General features: G+C 44.3%; 1 protein-coding gene across 8 annotated transcripts in view; it reads left to right on the top strand.

The window, feature by feature from the left end:
* Window positions 1-23,679, top strand: part of plekha7a (pleckstrin homology domain containing, family A member 7a) — a 230,886-nt gene that overhangs the window by 198,537 nt on the left and 8,670 nt on the right. For 5 of the 8 annotated variants that reach the window (XM_056281276.1, XM_056281277.1, XM_056281274.1 and 2 more), the window contains 6 exons: window positions 6,394-6,588; window positions 11,990-12,086; window positions 12,690-12,781; window positions 17,686-17,949; window positions 20,857-21,030; window positions 22,908-23,041. In XM_056281276.1, coding sequence (XP_056137251.1) covers window positions 6,394-6,588; window positions 11,990-12,086; window positions 12,690-12,781; window positions 17,686-17,949; window positions 20,857-21,030; window positions 22,908-23,041 — 956 coding nt within the window. Of the gene's footprint in view, window positions 1-6,393; window positions 6,589-11,989; window positions 12,087-12,689; window positions 12,782-17,685; window positions 17,950-20,856; window positions 21,031-22,864; window positions 23,042-23,679 lie in introns of those variants that run through there. The other 3 variants (XR_008810349.1, XM_056281279.1, XM_056281280.1) reach the window with 2 other exon arrangements.

Raw genomic sequence — 23,679 nt, 5'->3', positions numbered from 1 at the left:
TGCTTGTCTGTACAACAGTGTATTGGTGAGAAAAATAATTTTGAGTTTACATCAAATTTAATCATAGTTACAATCTGCATACAGCTCTGAGTCCATCTCCACACCCATTACTCTCGTTTGAATTACTCATGACCTCATCATTGCATAAATATGGAACACATGTCACAAGAACGGGCGAAACCAGAGCTTTGTGATGATGCTAGTCAGATATTTTTATATACTGAAGTAATCACATTATGAAGACAGCTCAAACTTGTTTTTTATATTTTATTTGCATGCTCTTACAGTTACAACATTGTACTTACTTTACTTATTTTCAATTGTGTAAAATGTATATGAATATTTAGCGGCACGGTGATGCAGTGGTTAGCGCGGTCGCCTCAAAGTAAGAAGGTCCTGGGTTCGAGCCCCAGGGTTGTCCAACCTTGGGGGTCGTCCCGGGTCATTCTCTGTGTGGAGTTTGCATGTTCTCCCCGTGTCAGTGTGGGTTTCCTCCCATAGTCCAAAGACATGTAGGTCAGGTGAATCGGTCATACTAAATTGTCCCTAGGGGTGTGTGTGTGTGTGTGTGTGTGTGTGTGTGTGTGTGTGTGTGTGTGTGTGTGTGTGTGCGTGCGTGCGTGCGTGCGTGCGTGCGTGCGTGCGTGCGTGCGTGCGTGCGTGCGTGCGTGCGTGTGTGTGCGCTGGCGTGTGTGCATGTGTGCGCGCGTCCTGTGCCTGCTGCCCAATGACTTGTTGCCTTCAAGGGTAAGATTGGGAGAGAAATAAAGGCAAATCATTGAGGGAACTTGTTTAAGTAAACAAGCAATCTGCATTTAGGGCCATGATTCATGTTCTGTAGCGGCAATTAACCAAAGTACACAGCGAAACCGCCAAGAATTGATATTAATAAATGTTCTAGAGTGACTAAAGTCTAAATCCTATTGGTAGAATCTGTTGTATGACCTGAAAGTTGCTGTTGACCAATACATTTCATCTGATTTTGTAGAGTTGGAATACATTTGCTTAGAAGAATGGGCAAAAATTTCAAAATCTAATCTGCACAAAGCTCTTACAGAAATCCCCAAGGAGACTGACAACTATATTTGCTTTCAAAGGCCTGTCTACGTACATAGTAATGAGGGGGTAGATACTTTTCTACATGTTGAACACGCATCTGTCATTTCTGAAAATCAAATATTCTTGAAAATTGCTTCATAAATCTGTAGAATGTATTCTTCATGAAGAGAGGAGAAATTATTTTAATGCATTGAAATTTTTCACATCTTATTCCCGTTACACCTTGGAATTTTAAGGGAGATGTGTACTTTCTGAAGGCACTTAACATCTGGGTCCGCTTAAGTGAAAATCCAGTCTGAAAGAGTATTGACTTATTCAGCATCTATGCTCTGTGCACACTTAAATTGATTTTCTATGTCCAATGCATCTTTTCTAAACCTGTAAATAAGTGAACAGAGACTGTATTATGTATTATAAAAGAATTGTAAAATGCTTTGAGTGGCTGTTGCAGCTAGAAAAGCGCTATATAAAATGCAACTTGAATGACTGGTTGATTGATTGACTGCTGGGATAGGCTCCAGCATCTCCGTGACCCTGAGTAGGATAAGCGGTTTGGATATTGAATGGGTGGTGTATGAATATTGTATGTTTATCTGTTTCATATGAAGCACATTCTTCATCCAGTGATTCATTGACAAGACTTCAGTGAATAAAACAATGACATTTATTTCCGGTCGGCACTAAGCACATATATTTTCAAATTGCTAAGTCACAGAGAATCCCACCATCATAGTTATGATATTGCCCGGTTCCAGGCAATCTCTGCTACACAATTATGAAAAGACATCTCTACTGCCAGCATTTTATGGTGAGATACATGTAAAAATATAACAATTTCATCGATGCAATCTTTTTCCCCCTTGCTATAGAAGCTCATATAAAAGAATCAGCAAGTATTATCATATCAAATGATGGAAGATCCTGCTAGCCTAGACTAGATACAGCATGTATGGCTAGTATCATATCAAATGATGGAAGATCATGATAGCCTAGACTAGATACAGCATGCATAGCTAGTATCATATTAAATGATGGAAGATCCTGCTAGCCTAGACTAGATACAGCATGTATGGCTAGCCCTCATAATGACCAAGATAAGAGCCTAAAAGTACAGGTAGTGAAATTACCCTGAAAATACCCTAGGACTCATAGGGTTAAAGCCAGCTGCAATGTAAATATTGGGGTTTCAACAGAAACTCTCCGATGAAACTCCATGGAAGTCTAATTCTGTTTAATTTTTTTGTTCATGTAACAAAATACATTACTCCACAGCAGTTGAGTAGTTATTTTATTTTTTTCCACCACCTTTTTCTCCCTAATTGTATCTGGCCAATTGCCCCACTCTTCTGAGCTGTCCCGGTTACTGATCCACCACCTCTGCCGATCTGGGGAGGGCTGCAGACTACCACATGCCTCCTCAGAAACATGTGGAGTCGCCAGCCGCTTCTTTTCACCTGACAGTGAGGAGTTTCTCCAGGGTGACGTAGCACATGGGAGGATCACGCTATTCTCCCCAGTCCCCCCCCCCCCCAACAGACAGACCAGAGGAGGCGCTAGTGCAGCAACCAGGACACATACCCACATCCTGCTTCCCACCCACAGACATGGCCAACTGTGTCTGTAGGGACGCCCAACCAAGCCGGAGGCAACACAGGGATTTGACAATCCCCGTGTTGGTAGGCAACAGAATAGACTGCCATGCCACCTGGATGCCTCGAGTAGTTACTTTTACTTTTAGCTGTTACTGTTTTGTCATTTTATCAGTTATCAATATCAGGCACACTTTATATACCAAGTACACTCTGTTTACATGAACTTAACAGAATGTTGGTAACATTCAAGTGGAGACACATGGATTACGCCCATAATGGCATGGGTCAAATTGACACACATGCTACAGAAACAATAGGACCTTGCATCCAGTGCAAGAGGACAGTGCAGGATATTCAGGTGGACTACACATACACATCAGAAAAGAATTCTATCACTAATGTGCACACATTCATATGGCATGCTTTAGGTAAAGGTTCAGCAGTGTAATGAAACAACAAGCTATTATGTAGGTCCACCATGTTTTAAAAGTATAAATTGAGTTTTGAGCCCATGCCATGATTCTTGTTAGACAAATGTAATAACCATTACCTAGTGCTATGGAAGAAACCCAGTGTACGGTTGATTCAGTCTTTCAGTCCATTTTCTTTTCTTCAGCCTTTGTTTGTTTTTGTTTTTGTTTTTTTACTATAACCGTTTTATTTAAGGCATGTTGCATAGCTGCTGGAAGTTGCATAGGTGCATTTAGATATAAGATGGACTTTAATATATTATCAAATGTAGGCTTGGGACTACTAGACTCATGATGATGCAATCCCATTTTTATTTAAGGTATGTAGGATGTTTTTGTTGGTAAAAGCTCTTCAGATCAGTCTGTCACAGGTCTCATACTTCTCATGTATTCTTTCACAATACAGTGAAATAAACAACGGGTGGGAGATTGAGGTGTATTTTGTAAAGAAAGAGCGGTGAACTATAGGCCTGTAATGTCAGCCTCACTCTCCAGAATTGATACTGTCTCTATAAATCATGACCAGATCATCATCTTCTTTTGTCTGCTCCCGTTAGGGGTCGCCACAACAGATCATCCATTTCCATCTCTTCCTCTGTCACACCAACCACCTGCTTGTCCTCCCTCACCACATCCATAAACCTCTTCTTTGGCCCTCCTCTTTTCCTCTTCCCTGGCAGCTCCATATTCAGCATCCCTCTCCCAGTATACCCAGCATCTCTCCTCCACACATGTCCAAACCATCTCAATCTCACCTCTCTTGCTTTGTCTCCAAACCGTCCAACCTGAGCTGTCCCTCTAATATGCTTATTCCTAATCCTGTCCATCTTCGTCACTCCCAACGAAAATCTTAGCATCTTCAACTCTGCCACCTCCAGCTCTACCTCCTGTCTTCTCATCAGTGCCACCATCTCCAAACCATATAACATAGCTGGTCTCACAATCATCTTGTAAACCTTCCCTTTAACTCTTGCTGGTACCCTTCTGTCGCAAATCACTCCTGAGACTCTTCTCCAACCTGCCTGCACTCTCTTCTCCTCTCTTCCTCACTCCCTGTTACTTTGAACAGTTGACCCCAAGAATTTTAACTCATCCACCTTCACCACCTCTATTCCTTGTATCCTCACCATTCTGCTGTCTTCCCTCTCATTCACGCATATGTATTCCATATATATGACATTCCGTATATATGGCATATGACATGAAACTATACTACTGCTCTTTTATCATTACCGCTCCTCTTAAACTAGCTTTCACCACTCTTTCCCATAACTTCATGCTCTTACTGATCAGCTTTATACCTCTGTAGTTGCTACAACTCTGTACAGCTCCCTTATTCTTGAAAATCAGTACCAGTACACTTATTCTGCACTCCTCAGACATCCTCTCACTTTCCAAGATTGTGTTTAACAGTCTTCCTGGACTTCCTCATTCCACCACCAAGTCTCCTTGTCTTCCTTCCTCTGTCCAAATGACACACCAAGTACCTTCCTAGCTGTCTCCCTCACTATTTCTGCAGTGGTTGCCCAGCCATCTGGCAACTCTTCACTACAACCCAGTGCCTGTCTTAACTCCTGCCTGAACTCCAAGCAACAGTATTCCTAATTCAACTTCCACCATTTCATCCTTGGCTCTGCCTTCACCCTCTTCCTCTTCTTGATCTCCAAAGTCATTCTACAGACCATCATCTGATGCTTCCTAGCTATGTTCTCCCCTGTCACCACCTTGCAGTCTCCAATCGCTTTCAGATCATGCCTCCTGCATAAGATATAGCCCACCTGTGTGCGTCTTCTTCCACTCTTTATACGTCACCCTGTGTTCCTCCCTCTTCTTGAAATATGTATTCAGCACAGCGATTTGTATCCTTTTTGCAAAATCCACCCCACTATCTTTCCTCCCACATTTCTCCTTGACACCATACCTCCTCATCACCTCTGTTCCCTTCACCAACATGCCCATTGAAGTCCGCTCCAATCACCACTCTATCCTCCTCAGGTACACTCTCCACCACGTCATCCAACTCACTCCAGAATTCTTCTTTCTCTTTCATCTCACACCCAACTTGCGGGGCATATACGCTGATAACATTCATCATCACAACTTCGATTTCCAGCTTCATACTCATCACTCTGTCCCACACTCTTTTCACCACCAACACACTCTTGACATACTCTTCCTTCAGGATTACCCCTACCCCATTTCTCCTCCCACCCACACCATGGTAGAAGAGTTTGAACCTACTTCCAATGTGCTTGGCCTTACTCCCCTTCTACCTGGTCTCTTGCACACACAGTATATCTACCTTCCTTCTCTTCATTATATCAGCCAGCTCTCTCCCTTTACCAGTCATAGTGCCAACACTCAAAGCTCCGACTCTCACCTCCACACTTCTACCCTTCCTCCTCCCGCTGCCTGTAAATATGCCTTCTCTCGTTCCTTCTCCTTTGCCTAACAGTAGCATAGTTTCCACCGGCACCCTGCTGGTCAGCATTACCAGTGGCGGCCGTTGGTGACCTGGGCCTTGACTGATCCGGTATGGAAATCCAATTTATGATCCACATATTTTGCAGAGGTTTTATGCCAGACGCCCTTTCCTGACGTAATCCTTCCCATTTATCAGGCTTTGGACCGGCACTAAGAATGCACTGGCTTGTGCATTTCCAGTGGCTGGGAATGCACAAGCCAGGGCAAACCATATGATATTCTAAAAACAAGTTTAGTTTTATATAAAACTAAAGAATATATTAGAGAAAGCCAGTTTGCTTGGGAGTGCAGCTTGGCTGAGAAATACAGTCGTTAACGTTACGATTAGGCTATTTGTGAACATTGAAGCATTTTATGTTTATGTTTGCTTAATGGCTAGAGGGTGGTATGTTATCAACCACCACCCACTATAACTGTCTGGAAGTTTCAACAAGGTCGTTGGTAGCATGAGTCTCGAGTCTGACTGGACTGCCACCAATCTGATGGTGGAAGGTTAGTATGGAAATAACCTGTGTTTTCTCGCCCAACATGGCAGATTGAACTGGAAATAATAAGCAATTGTAAACTTGAAGAGAGTTGTGAACCTGGGATTAAAAGAGGTTTAAAGGTCAGAACTGGACTGAATACCTTTAACATATAAGTTGCAGAAGTACATATGGACCTAGAATCCCACACAAGGCCGTCAACATGCAAGTGTATGAAAATAGCGGATGAGTTTTTGCTTCCTGCTAGCTAATGTAACTTCTAGTGTGCTGACTTCTTTCTTTGTTGATTGTATTGCTGTTCAGGCCGAGGACAATGCCCCACCCAGGCCACCCTTGCCCAGCCTCTATGACTACGAGGACACACCACCAGTGGTGCCGCCCCTCCCCAAAGAGGCTTCAGTCATCCGGCACACGTCAGTGCGTGGGCTGAAGCGCCAGTCAGATGAGAGGAAGAGGGACAGGGAGAGCGGCCAGTTTGTTGTCAACGGAGACTACAAGGTACGCCATGATAAAGCCCGTGCGGGCACAAACACACACACACACACACACACAGATCATCTGGGAAGATGATATCACAGAATCCTGGTAAAAACTCAGTGGCCAGCTGCACTAGCGCCTCCCCTGGTCGGTCGGGGCGCCTGTTCAGGGGGGAGGGGGAATGGAGGAATAGCGTGATCCTCCCACGCGCTACGACCCCAGGAGAAACACCTCACTGTCAGGTGAAAAGAAGCAGCTGGCTACTCCACATGTATTGGAGGAGGCGTGTGGTAGTCTGCAGCCCTCCCCGGATCGGCAGACGGGGTGAGGCAGTGACCGGGACGGCTCGGAAGAGTGGGGTAATTGGACAGGTGCAATTGGAGAGAAAAAAGAGGGGGAAATCCAAAAATAAATAAATAAATAAACCTCAGCAGCCAGGTGTGATCATATCTTTATCAATAAATAGCTAACAGAAAATGTCAACTCATGTATATGATTCTTTTATCATGAAGTTATACTATCTCCATGCAAATGATGACTAACTAAAGGCTTTGTAATTTAAGTTTAGGTAACTCAGGAATCACTTTTTAAAGCAAATCATGTTACAATTCAGTATATAAAATGTATAATACCATGTTGTTGCCAAATGAACGTGCCTTAACCTCTTGTGCAATGAATTTTGGCCTGTGAAGGGAAAAAAAACATGAACATGTCTTTTGATATCTTTCCATTCTCATGATTTATCGTGATAGTGTGGCAAGACTGTTGCCAGTGGGAGGGTTCGGGTTGGAGGATGGACACAGTTTCCACTGAACACAGGTTTTTATTTACAAAGTCTCTCAGTGTCTCTCACTCAGCACGCTGTACGGGCTGGTACACTGTGATGTTGGAGCCCCTGCTGCCTGGCTCTCTATCCGTTTTCAGAGCAGCATCTGGCTCGCGTTCTCTCTTCTCTTGTGTTGTGTCCTGTGTTCACATCCGTGTCAGTGTTAGACAAGGACTCAGCTTTACTGCGGTATACAAAGCCAACAGTTTATTTTGGCACACCTGAGGCTGAGCACTAATCAGCCTACCTATTGTATCTGTTCTCCTGTGACCTACTTTTCAGCCAATGCTAAAACATTGCCCACGTGCCCCATCACCCGAATGAGCCCGACAGCCAACTCTCGCTTCCTGAGCGTGAGAGGAAATCGGCCACGACTGCCTGTGCCCCCGGCCTATGGACCACCTTCAATTTAAAAGGCTGTAATGTGAGATACTAATGGGTGATCAGCGTATTGGTCTCCTTCATGTGGTGGAGCCACTGGGCCAGGACATGTTTAGAACAGAGGGTGAATTAGCACCTTAGGAGGTAGAAGTGGAGGGCGCCGACTGCCCATCTGATCACTAGACACTGCTTCTCTATGATGCTATATGTCCTCTCTCTCTGCCAACTTACAACTAATGTACAGCACTGGGCGACTGACTCCCTCCACTTCCTGGGACAACTTGGCCCCCAGCCCTCTGTCCGGCACATCGGTCTGCAAGACAAAAGGGATAGAGAAATAAGGTGTCTGGAAAAGCGGCTCCCCACAGAGGGCTTGTTTAACCCTCTTGAATGCCACCTGACACTGCTCTGTCCACTGGACCAGATCTGAGGCAGCCTTTCGGGTGAGGTCAGTCAGGGGACTAGTCAGCTCCACAAAGGCGGAGAAGAACCACCTGTAATAGTCGACCTGTCCCAGGAATGCCCTCACCTGTCTTTTGTCTCAGGCCTCGGGCTGGCCCCAATCACTGCAGTCTTATCTATCAGGGGATGCACTAACACACTGCCTAAGTGGTACCCCAGATACCGTACCTCCCGCCGCTTGACCAGACACTTCTTCGGGTTGGCTGTGAGCACCGCTGCCACCTGCCACATATTCTACCCCCATCTGCTACTGTGGATGATAACAGTATCCAAGTAGGTGGCAGCACCTGGTCCACGAGGTGTTGAAACATGGCTGGAGCTCTGAATGAAAGAATCATGAACTGGTACAAACTGTCCAGCATAGAGAAAGCCGTCTTTTTATTAGAATCTGGCAATAAAGGAATCTGCCTGTAGCCCTTGGTTAAATCCAGTGTCGTAAAAAAGCGAGCAGAGCCGAGCCAGTCTATGAGTTCTTCAACCTGTGGCATTGGATAAGCATCGCACTTTTACACATTGTTCACCTTGCGGCAGTCTAAGCAGGACCATATAGACCAGGGGTGGGCAATCTTATCCAGAAAGGGCCGGTGTGGGTGAAGGTTTTTGTTCCAAGCAAGCAATTACACATCTGTGTCTCCTAATTAAGTTCCTCAACAACGACTCTACTGGTTGATTAGTGGGATCAGGTGTGTAACTGCTTGGTTGGAACAAAAACCTTCACCCACACTGGCCGTTTCTGGATAAGATTGCCCACCCCTGATATAGACCCATCGGACTTATGCACAAGGACTATGGGGCTACACCAGTCACTGCTAGACTCCTAGGCAAGGCCATGCCCATTTCCAGCATGGCCTTGCCTTCTGCCTGAACATTTTTCTTTTTGTGTTTGGACAGCCGGTACGGACGGGAGTGCATTGTCACGCCTGACGATGTTGCTATGTGGTGTTGTATGAGGTTTGTGCATCCTGGCAGGGGGGAGAACACATCAGCAAACCGCTGTTGCAACAAGGCAACCTCGGCTGTCTGGCGGGGAGTGAGATGGTTCTCACAATGGAGGGGGGCAGGATTGTTTGATTGTTGTACCCCCGGTCGTCTCTCTCTGATACCACTGTGGCCAGAGAAGCCAGGACCGCCTCTCTCTTTGCCGTTAGGAGATTGAGGTGGTAAATCTGTGTTGTGCCTCCCCTGTTATTTTGCACAATCTCATAGTCGACATCCCCCACCCACTGTGTGACCACAAAGGGTCTTGCCACTTGGCCAATAATTTAGAGTTGGACATTGGAAGTAATATGAGGACTTTCTCTCCCAGTGCAACTTGGTGTAGTAACGCTCCTCTGTTATACAGGCATTGCTACTGTTCGTGGACCTGGAGCGAATTCTCTCGTGATAACTGGAGTTTTGCTCTCAGGTCCAGGACATGTTGTACTTTGTTTTTACTGGTGTTCGGACCGCTCTCCCAGTTTTCTTTAGTGAGGTCCAACACACCTTTTGGGGTTCTGTCAAACAGCAATTTGGAGGAAAACCCCACGGAGGCCTGGAGCACCTCCCGTACTGCAAATAACAGGATCAAACCATTTATCCCAATTGCAGCTATCCTCGTGCACAAACATATGAATCATGTTTTTGAGTGTTTTATTAAATCCCTCCACGGGCCCATCTGTCTGGGAGTGATACACACTCGTGAGGGATCATTTTTATGCCCAGTAATTCATATAGTTCACGTAGTGTATGTGACATAAATGATGTGCCCTGGTCCATCAGAATCTCTTTCCAATGTGGGAGATTACATGAAACAGTGCCTGTGCAACACTTTTAGCTGATATGTTGCACAATGGTATGGCTTCGGGACAGCATTTTATGTAATCTACTATGACAAACACAAAGCGGCATCCCACTGCACTCTGGTCTAATGGCCCAACAAGGTCCATGCCAATACGCTCAAATGGGACCTCACTAATGGTAACGAGCACAACTGCACTTTTTGGGTGGACAGTAGGTTTACCAGTTGACATTTGCTGCAAGATGCACACCACTGACACACGTCACTGTGAATCCCCGGCCAGTAAAATCGAGCCTTTATCCAGTTGAGTGTTTTATTATGACCGAGGTGACCTGCCATGGGGTTGTGATGAGCCACCTGGAAGATCAGTTCCAGGTGGCATTTTGGCACTACAAATTGCACGGTTTCTAGCCCCGGGCTGAACCAGGGTTTGATGAATCAGGGTCTGCATGCTCTATCTCCCCTAAGGACCGGCCAGTGGGCTGATGAGCCAAGAACCTGGACCACCTGCCCCACCTCCATTAACGGGCATTCCCTCTGCCAGTTGCCTGGCTTCCTGTACCACCAGCACTCCTGGCCTGGTGTTTGAGGCGCCCCCTGTGGGTCTGGGAGGGCAGAGACTGAAGCTGGGTTCTGTGCAATAAGGGAGGGGGAGGGGTTAGTACGGGCAATAGGTGTAGGGGTTATGTGCTGCAGAGTGGAGGTGTGTGTGGATGTGTCTGTGTATGTGTCCTCTGTGGGGCCTGGATTAAGTGGGCCGCTGGCACTGGCTTGATGTCCTCGCCGTGTCAGTCTCGGGATGGAAAGGTGAGGTGGTCCTTCACTAGGGCGACAGCTTTGGCCAAGCCCTCACTATGGTGGAACTGGACCCAGTCGGCGGTCGCAGGTGGAAGACATGATGAATTGCTCCAGTGCCACTGACTGGAGGATGTCGTTGAGGTCCTCTGGGTCTGGCTGCAGCCACTGTCTTGCTGCGTGGAGGAGCTGCTGTGCTAGAATGAAGGGACAGCTGGCAGCATCTTCCAGGGCGAGCATCCTGAACCAGTGACAATGTTCCTCTGGCGTGAGCCCCACCCAGTCCAGGATGGCTTGCCTGAAAGCATAGTAGTCCCCCTGGGAGGACGCCGGTAGGCTGTGCGTGTTCCTCTTCCAGTCACCCACATGCTGACACTGTGCTCTTGAAGATGTCAAGGACTATCTCAGCGTTGTCGGCGGATGTCATTTTAGAGAGAGTGATCTGGGGCCAATGCGATGGTGAAGCAGCTAGCTCACCCCCACAGTCAGCCGGAGGGGAGCGCAGCAACTCCCTCAGGAGAGCCCGATCTTCTGCCTGCTGAGCGGCCATTTCCTGCAGGGCTTGCATCTGGTGGTGTTGCATGCGGACTTGGCTCTCCTAGAGGTCGGCGATTCGGTTAAGGGCTCCCCCTAGCAGAGAGCCGTGCTGTTCCATCCACGCGTATGGGCCACCACTGTGACAAGACTGTTGCCAGTGGGAGGGTTCGAGATGGAGGACGGACATAGTTTCACTGTTTTTTTGTTTTAAAAGTCTCTCAGTGTCTCTCACTCAGCACGCGGTACGGGCTCATACACTGTGGTGCTGGTGCCTCGCTCGCTCCCTTTTCAGAGCGCCGTCTGGCTCGCTTTCTCTCTTCTCTTGTGTTGTGTCTTGTGTTCACGTCTGTGTTATTGTCAGTCCAGGACCCAGCTTCACAGCGGTATAGAAAGCACAGTTTGTTAGTTTGACACACCTCCTGCAACCCCCCCCCCCACTTCCAGCCAACACTAAACCACACCCCACTACCACAGAGGGTTAAAAAACATAACTTAGTACCATTTTAAACTTGGTTTGAAGTAACTGGCATAAATCTTGATACCAGTGAACATTTTACTTAAAGAATACCCAACGCTACTGTTTTAAACATTTGAGGTGAGAGGTGTTCAAACCCCTATCCAACATAAGTGTATGCTGATTGCAGGTTGAATTGCGGTCATATCTGAGTGAACCAGAATTGCCTGGGATGGGCCAAACCAGCAGTGGTTCGGACATGGACTACCAGCCTCTCCCAGCCAAAGGTAGTTCGTTAGCAGTACACTGCAGTACATTGTACATCACAGGAAATTGAGAACAATATCTATTTGTGTGTGACATTTATATGAAGAATGGCACATATACCACCACATGTCAGGGTTTGATACCCACTTGAATTATTGCAAGCCTCGTATGTTACATATTCTCTTGTGCTGTCGTGCTGTGTCATGTCAGGTTATATTTGGTTAGGTCTGCAGTAACACATTTCATTTTATTTGTATGAAAGTTTCATTTCAAATGTTTGACCGCTACTCTGACAAAATGGTGCTGGCTTTATATCAAAGCTCATTGTGGAAATTAATTGAAGTTTTTAGCTTTCTCTGTATAATTTTTATATAGCGGCATTTTAGAGAATGGAGTTCTCTGTGTATTGCAAAACTGATCAACAATCTTAAGACTGCATGTTTTTTCACAGTATGGATGTATAGGTTTTGTATGGCAAGATGTTTTTCCCCCCTTATTATGTCCCCTTTTTTTAGTAATAGTTTATAACTTTTTCTCTGTCATTTAACTTTGAGCAAATTCACAAAACTTTTAAGTAAACTAAATGACAGTATGTCAATGTGCTCCTGTGTCTTATGTGCCAGGTCTGTCGGGCTCCTCATTTAGATTTAACCAGTCCAACTCAATCTCTTCCTATGTCACCCTGAGGAGAGGACCCGGGGACCCGGCAGCCAGGGTGAGTCACACCTGGATATCAGTTTAGGAGATAACCTACAGGGCACCTGGTCACAAAAAATACAAGGAAAAGCCGTTGTACTTGAAAGTGTATGTTGCAGCTCAGGGAGAATTTTTGGAAATAATACAAATTTCAAAGCACATCTTTACAGAATCTTTTGTTTGACATCAATTTTGGCTGATATATATATATAATCCAGCTGATGATTGCTCATGGCATGAAACAGGCTTGTAGTGTCTCATAAAGAATTTACTTGACTCACAGGATTATCTTGCTCCTTATTTGTTGAGCACTTTCCTTACTGTTGAGTGTTTCTTTTAACAGAGTTTTATATATGTATATATATATATATATATATGTACACACACACACACACACACACACACATGCACGCCCGCGTGCGCGCAAATGCACTAATCAGCAAAAACATTAAAACCACCTGCCTAGTGTTGTATAGGTCCTCCTCATGCCACCAAAACAGCTCTGACCCACCGAGGCATGGACTCCACAAGACCTCTGAAAGTGTCCTGTGGAATCTGGCACCAAAAAATCAACAGCAGATCCTTTAAATCCAATAAGGTGCGAGGTGAGGCCTCCATGGATTGAACTTGTTTTTCCAGCACATCCCAGCATCCCCGCAACCCTGAATGGGGATAAGCAGCTTGGATGATGGATGGATGGATGGATCCCACAGATGCTTGATCAGATTGAGGTATGGGGAATTTGGAGGCCAAGGCAACACCTTGAACTCTATGTCATGTTCCTCAAACCATTCCTGAACAATGTTTGCAGTGTGACAGGGCACATTATCTTACTGAAAGAGGCCTCTGCCATCAGGGAGTACCATTGCCATGAAGGGGTGTACCTGGTCAGCAACAATGTTTGGATAGGTGGTATGTGTCATTGTAACATCCACATGAATGCCAGGACCCAAGGTTTCCCAACAGAACACTGCCTCCGCCGGCTTGCCTTTCATCCCATAGTGCATCCTGGTGCCTTCTCTTCCTCAGGTAAACGACGAACACGAATCCGGCCGTCCATATGATGTAAAAAGAAAACCTGATTCATCACACGACCTTGTTCCACTATTCCTTGGTCCAGTTCTGATGCTCACATGCCCATTGTAGGTGCTTTTGACAATGGACAGGGCACTCTGACCAGTCTGCGGCTCTGCAGCCCCATACGAGTAAGATGCGATGCACTGTGTTTTGACAGCTGTCTATCATAGCCAGCATTAACTTTTTCAGTAATTTGAACCACAGTGGCTCTTCTATGGGATTGGACTAGACGGGCTGGCTAGCCTTCACTCCCCACGCACATCAATGAGCCTTGGGTGCCCATGACCCTTTCACCAGTTCACCGGTTGCCCTTCCTTGCACCACTTTTGGTAGGTACTGACAACTGCATCCTGGGAACACCTCACAAGACCTGCCATTTTGGGGATGCTCTGACCCAGTCATCTAGCCATCACAATTTGGCCCTTGTCAATGTCACTCAAATCCTTATGCTTACCCATTTTTCCTGCTTCCAACGTCAACTTCAAGAAGTGACTGTTCACTAGCTGTCTAAAATACCCTACTCCTTGAAAGGTGCCATTGTAATGAGATAATGAATGTTATTCGCTTATCTGTCAGTGGTTTTAATGTTTTGGCTGATCTGTGTGTGTGTGTGTGTGTATATATATATATATATATATATATATATGCACACACACATACACACACACACACTCACACACACACACACACACACACACACACACACACACACACACGTATATATATAAAACTAACTGACGGACAGACCATCTATTCTGTTGTTTATTTAGGTTTGAGTAAGGGGCAGGTAAAATAAAATGTTTCTTCTCCCTGCTCCTTTTCAATCATGGAATGTGTAAATTGAATTGTATTTGATTATGAACTGCTTGTTTCTGTCTGGAGCTGTGCATTACCATGAATGGAACAAATAATAATGAAATATATATATATACAAACCCCAATTCCAATGAAGTTGGGATGTTGTGTAAAACGTAATTAAAAACAGAATACAATGATTTGCAAATCCTTTTCAACCTATATTCAATTGAATACACTACAAAGACATTTAATGTTCAAACTGATAAACTTTATTGTTTTTTGCAAATATTCACTCATTTTGAATTTGATGCCTGCAACACATTCCAAAAAAGCTGGGACAGGGGCATGTTCACCACTGTGTGACATCACCTTTCCTTTTAACAACAATCAATAAGCATTTGGGAACTGAGGACACTAATTGTTGAAGCTTTGTAGGTGGAATTCTTTCCCATTCTTGCTTGATGTACGACTTCAGTTGCTCAACAGTCCGGGGTCTCCGTTGTCGTATTCTGCGCTTCATAATGCGCCACACATTTTCAATGGTCTGGACTGCAGGCAGGCCAGTCTAGTACCCACACTCTTTTACTACGAAGCCACGCTGTTGTAACACGTGCAGAATGTGGCTTGGCATTGTCTTGCTGAAATAAGCAGAGACGTCCCTGAAAAAGACGTCGCTTGGATGGCAGCATATGTTGCTCCAAAACCTGTATGTACCTTTCAGCATTAATGGTGCTTTCACAGATGTGCAAGTTACCCATGATGCCATGGGCACTAACACACCCCCATACCATCACAGATGCTGACTTTTGAACTTTGCGCTGATAACAATCTGGATGGTCCTTTTGCTCTTTAGCCCGGAGGACACGACGTCCATGATTTCCAAAAACAATTTGAAATGTGGACTCGTCAGACCACAGCACACTTTTCCACTTTGCGTCAGTCCATCTCAGATGAGCTTGGGCCCAGAGAAGACGGCGGTGTTTCTGGGTGTTGTTGATATATGGCTTTCGCTTTGCATGGTAGAGCTTAAACTTGCACTTGTAGATGTAGCGACGAACTGTGTTAACTGATGATGGTTTTCCAAGGTGTTCCTGAGCCCACATGGTAATATCCTTTACAGAATGATGTTGGTTTTTAATGCAGTGCTGCCTGAGGGATCGAAGGTCACAGGCTTTCAGTGTTGGTTTTCGGCCTTGCCGCTTACATGCAGAGATTTCTCCGGATTTTCTGAATCTTTTGATGATATTATGGACTGTAGATGATGAAATCCCTAAATTCCTTGCAATTGAACATTGAGAAACGTTGTTCTTAAACTGTCCTACTATTTGCTCACGCAGTTGTTCACAAAGTGGTGAACCTCGCCCCCTCCTTGCTTGTGAACGGCTGAGCCTTTCGGGGATGCTCCTTTTACACCCAATCATGACACTCACCTGTTTCCAATTAACCTGTTCACCTGTGGAATGTCCCAAACAGGTGTTTTTTGAGCATTCCTCAACTTTCCCAGTCTTTTGTTGCCCCTGTCCCAGCTTCTTTGGAACGTGTTACAGGCATCAAATTACAAATGAGTGAATATTTGCAAAAAACAATAAAGTTTATCAGTTTGAACATTAAATATTTAGTCCTTGTAGTGTATTCAGTTGAATATAGGTCGAAAAGGATTTGCAAATCATTGTATTCTGTTTTTAATCACGTTTTACACAACGTCCCAACTTCATTGGAATTGGGGTTCGTATATATATACACACACATACACACACAAGCTTGTTTCATGCGTGACACACAAAACAAACTTGTACTGAAATGCATTAAAAAAATTTCCTACATTTATCTTTATAGGTGTATATATATATATATATATATATATATATATACACACACACACACACATACGTATATATGTGGTGTGTGTGTGTGTGTATGTGTGTGAATATATATATATATATATATGTATGGGTGTGTGTGTGTGTGTGTGTGTGACAAGTTAAAGGAAAAACCAACATAGTGTCTTAGTAAGGTGTTTTGCCTCCAGAACAGCTTCAATGCTACTTGTCATAGATTCTACAAGTCTCTGAACTCTACTGGAGGGATGGAACAACATGGTGTTGGCGAGCGCTGTCTAACACACTGGTCCAAAATCTACCATGTGTGTTCAGCTGGGTTGAGTTGTGGTGACTGTGAAAGCCATAGCATATGATTTACATCATTTCCATACTCATCAAACTATTCGGTGATCCTTTTTGCCCTGTGGATGGGGGCATTATCATCCTGGAAGAGACCACTCCCCTCAGGATAGAAGTGTTTCATTGGAGGATAAAGGTGTTCACTCAGAATAACTTTGTATTGATCTACAGTGACCCTTCCCTTGAAGGCGACAAGTGGACCCAAACCATGCTAGGAAAATGCCCCCCACAGTATAACTAAGCCCCTGGACCTCCTCACTGTAGGGATCAAGCATTTAGGTTTTTCCTTTAATTAGTCACCCCTTCTGTATATTAACCAACACAAGATCTTGGACTTTCAAGTCGTCTGTTCAGTTGAAAATAAATAAATGTAAGATTTTAGATTTTAACATAGACACACATATTGGCCATGCAATATGTGGGGTATTTTTGGAATAGTCGTGGAAAATATCATGGAGTTTATTTTTCAGACAAATGTATTGGCACCTCCTCTACACGGACGGTATTTTCAAATGTTTGCCCAAATGGTGTGAATTTGCTTGGACCCCATGATGTAGATTGGTGGTATTTGAAGTTTATGTTGTAAACCCAGTGTGTGTGTTTGTGTGTGTTCAAAGGCAAGTAAAGTTGTTGAGTGTCTGGTGTTCAAATATGCATTGTTTTGCACCATAAGTTTTATGATTTTTGTCTACATTTCCATTGGTTCCCCCATCCTGTCACACCCCTCATATTCCAACATATTCCATATCTCTCTCAATCTCACCATTCCGTTCATCTTCTTCACAACTTTCCTCTTTCCTGTTATCCTCTGACCATCCCCCCTCCGTCTGCATCCTCCATCCGTCTTCCCTCATCCACCTATCCTCAGGAGAGACCCAAGAGTGCCTTGGATAGTTTGTGTTCACCCACAGAGGCCCACCAGGCTCCACCTGGCCAGCTGCGAGGCCGCATGAGTGCTGAGGAGCAGCTGGAGCGAATGAAACGCCACCAGAGGGCGCTAGTGCGTGATCGCAAGAGGAACCTCAACCAGGGCGAGCACTCCTGCGCCAGTCTGTCCACCTCCACTGTTGCCACCCAGCGCTCCTTGTCCTCCTCCAGGCTGCCCTCCACATCCTCCAACCTTCCAGCCTCCGTACGTTACCCCCCACTCCCGCGCAGCAGCAGCAGACACAGGGAGCATCACAGCTGCTACTACGCCACCCTCCAACCCCCAACCACATAATGATTTTGCGAGGATGCTAATATGCTAACACACTTTCTCTTGTGTAACCAGTGTTTGCTAACGTTATCTGCAAGCACCTGCGAGCTAATGGTGGGACTGGCTTTGGCTGGCTGGCTAGCGTGGCTAATACTTTGGGCTGGGCTGGCGCTGGATGGATCAGTGGGTGTCAATATGCGTACAATGGCTACATTGTTAAGTAGGGGTGAGGGATAGTTATGGACTGGGGTGAATTTAAAAAAAATTTTTTTAATAAGGTTCAGAGGTTAAAGTGAACGCTTTTACTACTGCCCCCTAGTGGGGCCTCACTGACACAATTCTGAATGTAGAGCCACTGAGAAAAAGAGGAAATAGAAGGCATCACCTTGTCCTTTGCCCTTTCTCATTGTATTATTACCAAACAATAGAGAAATCAGTTCATTCTAGTACATATACACATACCTTGTACATGTATACTTTTATTTATTTACTGAGGGATATTTTCAGTACATAGCTGTACAGTTCTATTTTGTAGAGATTTGGTATACAGAACATATAAATGACTTGGGGGGGGGCAATGGGTAAATGGAAATTATCTGTTTAGGTGGAATTGAAGATATGAAGAAAGTAGGCTATGCTAGTGGCACAAATTATTTTCACACCACCCTGCTTTCTTTTCTTCAATTGGAATCCAAGTGCCTTGTTTTGCTGATGATACCTTTCCCTTTTTGTCTCCTGATCAGTCACCTTCCTCTGTCCACCACATTATTGTCACGGTGTGTGTCAGTTTTGCAGAATTGATTCACTTTTGCAAAAGCGAGCTAAGAGGTTGCTACTGATCATAACTGTTTAATGTGTTCAGAAGGAGGTGGGGAAATACTGGAGTTATAGGAGCAGCTTTGACATACTGAACCAAAAGCGTGTAGCTTGCTGTAACCCTTGGGAACTATTTAAGCAAGCTATTCTAAGGAAAGCCCGTGGCAAAAGAAAAAAATATTGGTTCTATGTAACAGGTATATATCAGGAAAAAAGTTTTAATACATTGCAGTTTAATACATTACTGCAATGTATTAAAACTTTTTTTTTCCTGTATCTGTGTTGATATTCCGCTCCTCATTAGTTGAGCGCTTATAACACCATTGACGGTTTCGGGGAAAAAAGCTATATATATATATATATATATATATATATATATATATATATATATATCTTGAAATTCAAATTTTCAAAGCTGTTGCTTCACATCACAAGATGTGATTACTAGATTGGTATTAATTATGGCTGAAAATTAACACTCCTAACCACATTGCTGTGACATCTGTGTAATCAGATTGTTTACCACCAATCCTTGTGTGCTACTTTCTGTGTAACATTGAGCAATAGTTCACCAACTCCTGCAGGTAACAGATTTGAGCCATTTTAATGTGCATATGGCCTAGCATATTTTATGTACTTTTTATTTTATCTTTTCCAAAATTGCATCACTTAATAATGTGTTTACATTTGAATCACCTTGACTTTTATCACAGCCTTTTTTTTTGTATCAGCTGTAAGGTTATTTGACTGGGTGATACTTACAACTTACACTGCCACAGTTGCAATACTTTAGTATTTTAGGAGGCCGAGATATGCTGTTTTACACATGATATACTTATGTTGGATTGCTCAAAGCAACAGAGCTGAAGTGCGATTTTAAGAGTAGGTGGGGGTGGTGGTGGAATGGACAAGGAAGTGGACAATGTTGTCAGAGGACCTTACTGTAGCCCAGATGTGGAGACAGTACTGGTACTATCACATATTTACTTACCCGGTCTGTTAAAAGGTTGATCAGACAGTCAAAACTTCTTAGTTCCTATGTCACACCACAGTCCCGGCATTGACAACATTGCCTTCTCTTTGTTCTTCCTTGGAGCGGTAAACATGAACAGTTTCGGCCATATTGCTTACATCCCAACACACCTTTATCCCAACAGCCAGGATGAAAACTAGTTCAAGCAGGCTACTCGATTGAAGATTTTTATTACAGTAGTTGAAAGCTTAGAGAATTAAATGCATATTACCACCTTTGTAACCGAGAAGCAATGCACAATTCCTTTCAGCGCCTGTTTCTTTGCTATCATGTAGAGATTTGCTCTTGATAATAAAGAGTTTCCTGCTTCTGTCACTCTGGCTGTGTTTTTCTAATTCTGTCTCCAGGAGGGTCAATGGATATATGTATGCATGGTTGTCTCTCTCTTTCTAATGATTTGTGTGATTCTCTTAAACACGGCAAGACGTGGAATGCAGTTTTACCTAAAGCATGGGGGACATACCAAGAGATCTGACCATATAGCAGGGCACTGTGCTGAACATGCACTGGACTGAACAGGATGCTTGCATGGCTTTTATGTTCCTTGGATGATTACATTCACAAATAACACGTTCTATCTCTCTGTGACACACATATACTCACACACTCACTCGTACTCAAATACATAACCGAGAAAGGTCGGTATATGTATGTATGTGTGTGAATACACAGTGGATAAAGAAAGCTGTGCGTGTGTGTGTGTGTGTGTTTGTGTTTGTATGCTTGTATCCTTCTAAACAAGTGAAAACACTCTGCATGTGCATATTCCAGCGTGCAGCTGCAGCACATGATTAACCAGACAATTTGAAATACATACATATACCATGTAACAACTTGAGTTTTGATGATAGCCAATCAGTATTGGAATGAGCCTGATGCTCTGTATGGTGATAATCACCTCTAGATTTGAAACTCGAAAGTCAAAATATTGAGACAATTATTCTTTCAGATGCCATTTGTTTTCCAGTTTAATGTGTGGAATGCTTCCCCAGGTGTTTGGTTTGCAGGAGGAGAGGCTGGGAGCAGAGGGTCAGCGAGACAAGGGGCAGAACCAGGTGAAGGAAAGGGGAAGGGTCCAGTCAGACGACTGGGTGACAGCGACAGCCGTACCTTTAAGAGAGGTTGATCTGGAGCCACTTGACTACGACCTGGATATCAGTCGAGAGGTAGAGCTATTCATCTGCATGTCCTCTGTTTCCTTCATGCACATAAGGACGGCATATTGGACTGCTGGTTATGTCTTAAGACCAGGTGGTAGTTCTGGAGCATATACTGTACTGTTTAAAATTTCAAAAAGATTGAGGGACCAGGTGAAAGTTCCTCATCAAGTCATAAGGAAATGGTCAGTGAAAGGACCCACACCTTAAAGGGGAGTTTGTAGTCATGAGGACAGCAGTTTGTGTATAGGGGCATGCAAACTCACTGATAAATCAAGCTAATATCCTTTGTCAGACTTTTGATATTGGCTTGAATTATCTGTGTCACGACTGCATTTTTCAGATTCTGTATACAGGACATAAAATCAATCAGCTAAAGACCCCTTAGTTTCACTATTGATGCTCCTCTTGTGCTGTTGGCTTAAAATTACTGAAATGTTTAATTGGCAAGCGAAATGAAACTACTTAAACAACCAGTAAAATTATTTGCATTTCCTTAAGAGCACAAGACAATTTCATGAATGAATGGAAAATAATCCAACCTCTTCAACTCCTGATTTTATTTATGTGAGGACTTTTGAATATTTGACATCAGCAAATTATTAATTATGACATTAACCAGGGTAGGGCAACACGGTGGCGCAGTGGTTAGCGCGGTTGCCTCACAGCAAGAAGGTCCTGGGTTCGAGCCCCGGGGTAGTCCAACCTTGGTGGGTCGTCCCAGGTCGTCCTCTGTGTGTGGAGTTTGCATGTTGACCCCGTGTCTACGTGGGTTTCCTCCGGGGGCTCCGGTTTCTTCCCACAGTCCAAAGACATGTAAGTCAGATGAATCAGCCATATTAAATTGTCCCTAGGTATGAATGTGCGTGTGTGTCGGCCCTGTGATGGCCTGGCGGCCTGTCCAGGGTGTCTCCCCACCTGCCGCCCAATGACTGCTGGAATAAGCTCCAGCATCCCCGCGACCCCGAGAGCAGGATATGCGGTTCAGATGGATGGATGGATTTACCAGGCTTTGGGTGCTTGAATCTTATTAGTAAATGTCTTAAGTTACCCAACCACCATGTTCCTTTGAATTTAAAGACTGTGGGCATCCGGGTAGCATGGTGGTCTATTCCATTGCCTACCAACATGGGGATCGCCAGTTTGAATCCCTGTGTTGCCTCCGGCTTGGTCGAACATCCCTACAGACACAATTGGCCGTGTCTGCAGGTGGGAAGCCGGATGTGGGTATGTGTCCTGGTCGCTACACTAGTGCCTCCTCTGGTCAGTTGGGGCACCTGTTCAGGGGGGAGGGGGACTTGGGGGAATAGCGTGATCCTCCCATGCGCTATGTCCCCCTGGCAAAACTCCTCACTGTCAGGTGAAAAGAAGCAGCTGGCGACTCCACATGTATCGGAGGAGGCATGTGGTAGTCTGCAGCCCTCCCCGGATCGGCAGACGGGGTGGAGCAGAGACCAGAACAGCTCAGAAGAGTGGGGTAATTGCCCGGATACAATTGGGGAGAACGGGGGGGGGGGTTTAAAGACTGATCTCAATATGGTTCTTGCCCTAGTTCAATAGTATAGGGCATGCTTAGAGTGGACCCTGGGGTTCGATATGACATGAATATGGACTTTATTCACTATCATTACACTTTGGGTACAAGACACTGTAGAGCTTAATGCATTTGCTACCATAGCATTTGTTTCTTTTCAAAAGGTCTAAGGTTTTACACATAAGAATAAAGGGCAAGCAGAAAATGAAAACGATGACTTCCATGTGTCCTTGTTTCCACGAGAGCTGGCATGAAAACCAACAGGTTGTTGCTTTCTCTTTATTATGGAAATACTCTGTTGGATAACAGCTGCCTGACAAACTTCCTACTTGACACAATCCAATCTTCCCAGCTTTCCAAACCCCAGAAGGTCCCTATCCCAGAGCGATATGTGGAGTCTGACCCAGAGGAACCTTTGAGTCCGGAGGAGATGGAGGAACGTTCCCGCAGGGCTGAGCGTATCAAAAACCTTCTGGCAAAATCTAGGTAGAGGGTTGTATTCAAATTGTGTTGTTATACTACACCACTACAAGCCCGTTATGAACAAGCAGACAAATCAACACATGCAGTGATGTTCAGATTTATTGATTTTCAATGGGTTCTCAGGGAAAAGATTGGTATAATTAAGGTGAAGCACGTTATTTTGGAAAATCTAATGTCAAGACTGCAAGGAGTAGCAGTCTTTCATATTTTTAAGTTGTATTTTGGATATATATATATATCTTTGTTAAAAGAAACACTCAATGGAAGGGAAAGTGCTCAACAAATGAGCAAAATAAACCAGTGAGTCAAGTAAATTCACTTGTCAAAAGTGAATTTACTTGACTCACTGAATTTATATATACAGTGCATCTGGAAAGTATTCACACCCCTTCACTTTCCCCACATTTTGTTATGTTACAGCCTTATTCCAAAATGGATTAAATTCTTTTTTTTTCTCATCAATCTACATACAATACCCCATAATGACAAAGAGAAAAAGGTTTTGTAGAAATTTTTGCAAATTTATTAAAAATAAAAAACTGAAATATTGCATGTACATAAGTATTCACACCCTTTACTCAGTACTTGGTTGAGGCACCCTTGGCAGCGATTACAGCCTCAATTCTTCTTGGGTATGAAGC

This window comes from Lampris incognitus, chromosome 6, assembly GCF_029633865.1.
Source record: "Lampris incognitus isolate fLamInc1 chromosome 6, fLamInc1.hap2, whole genome shotgun sequence".
Lineage (NCBI taxonomy): Eukaryota > Metazoa > Chordata > Actinopteri > Lampriformes > Lampridae > Lampris > Lampris incognitus.
The sequence above is the reverse complement of the archived record's forward strand: the minus strand, read 5'-3'. Positions and strand labels throughout refer to the sequence as shown.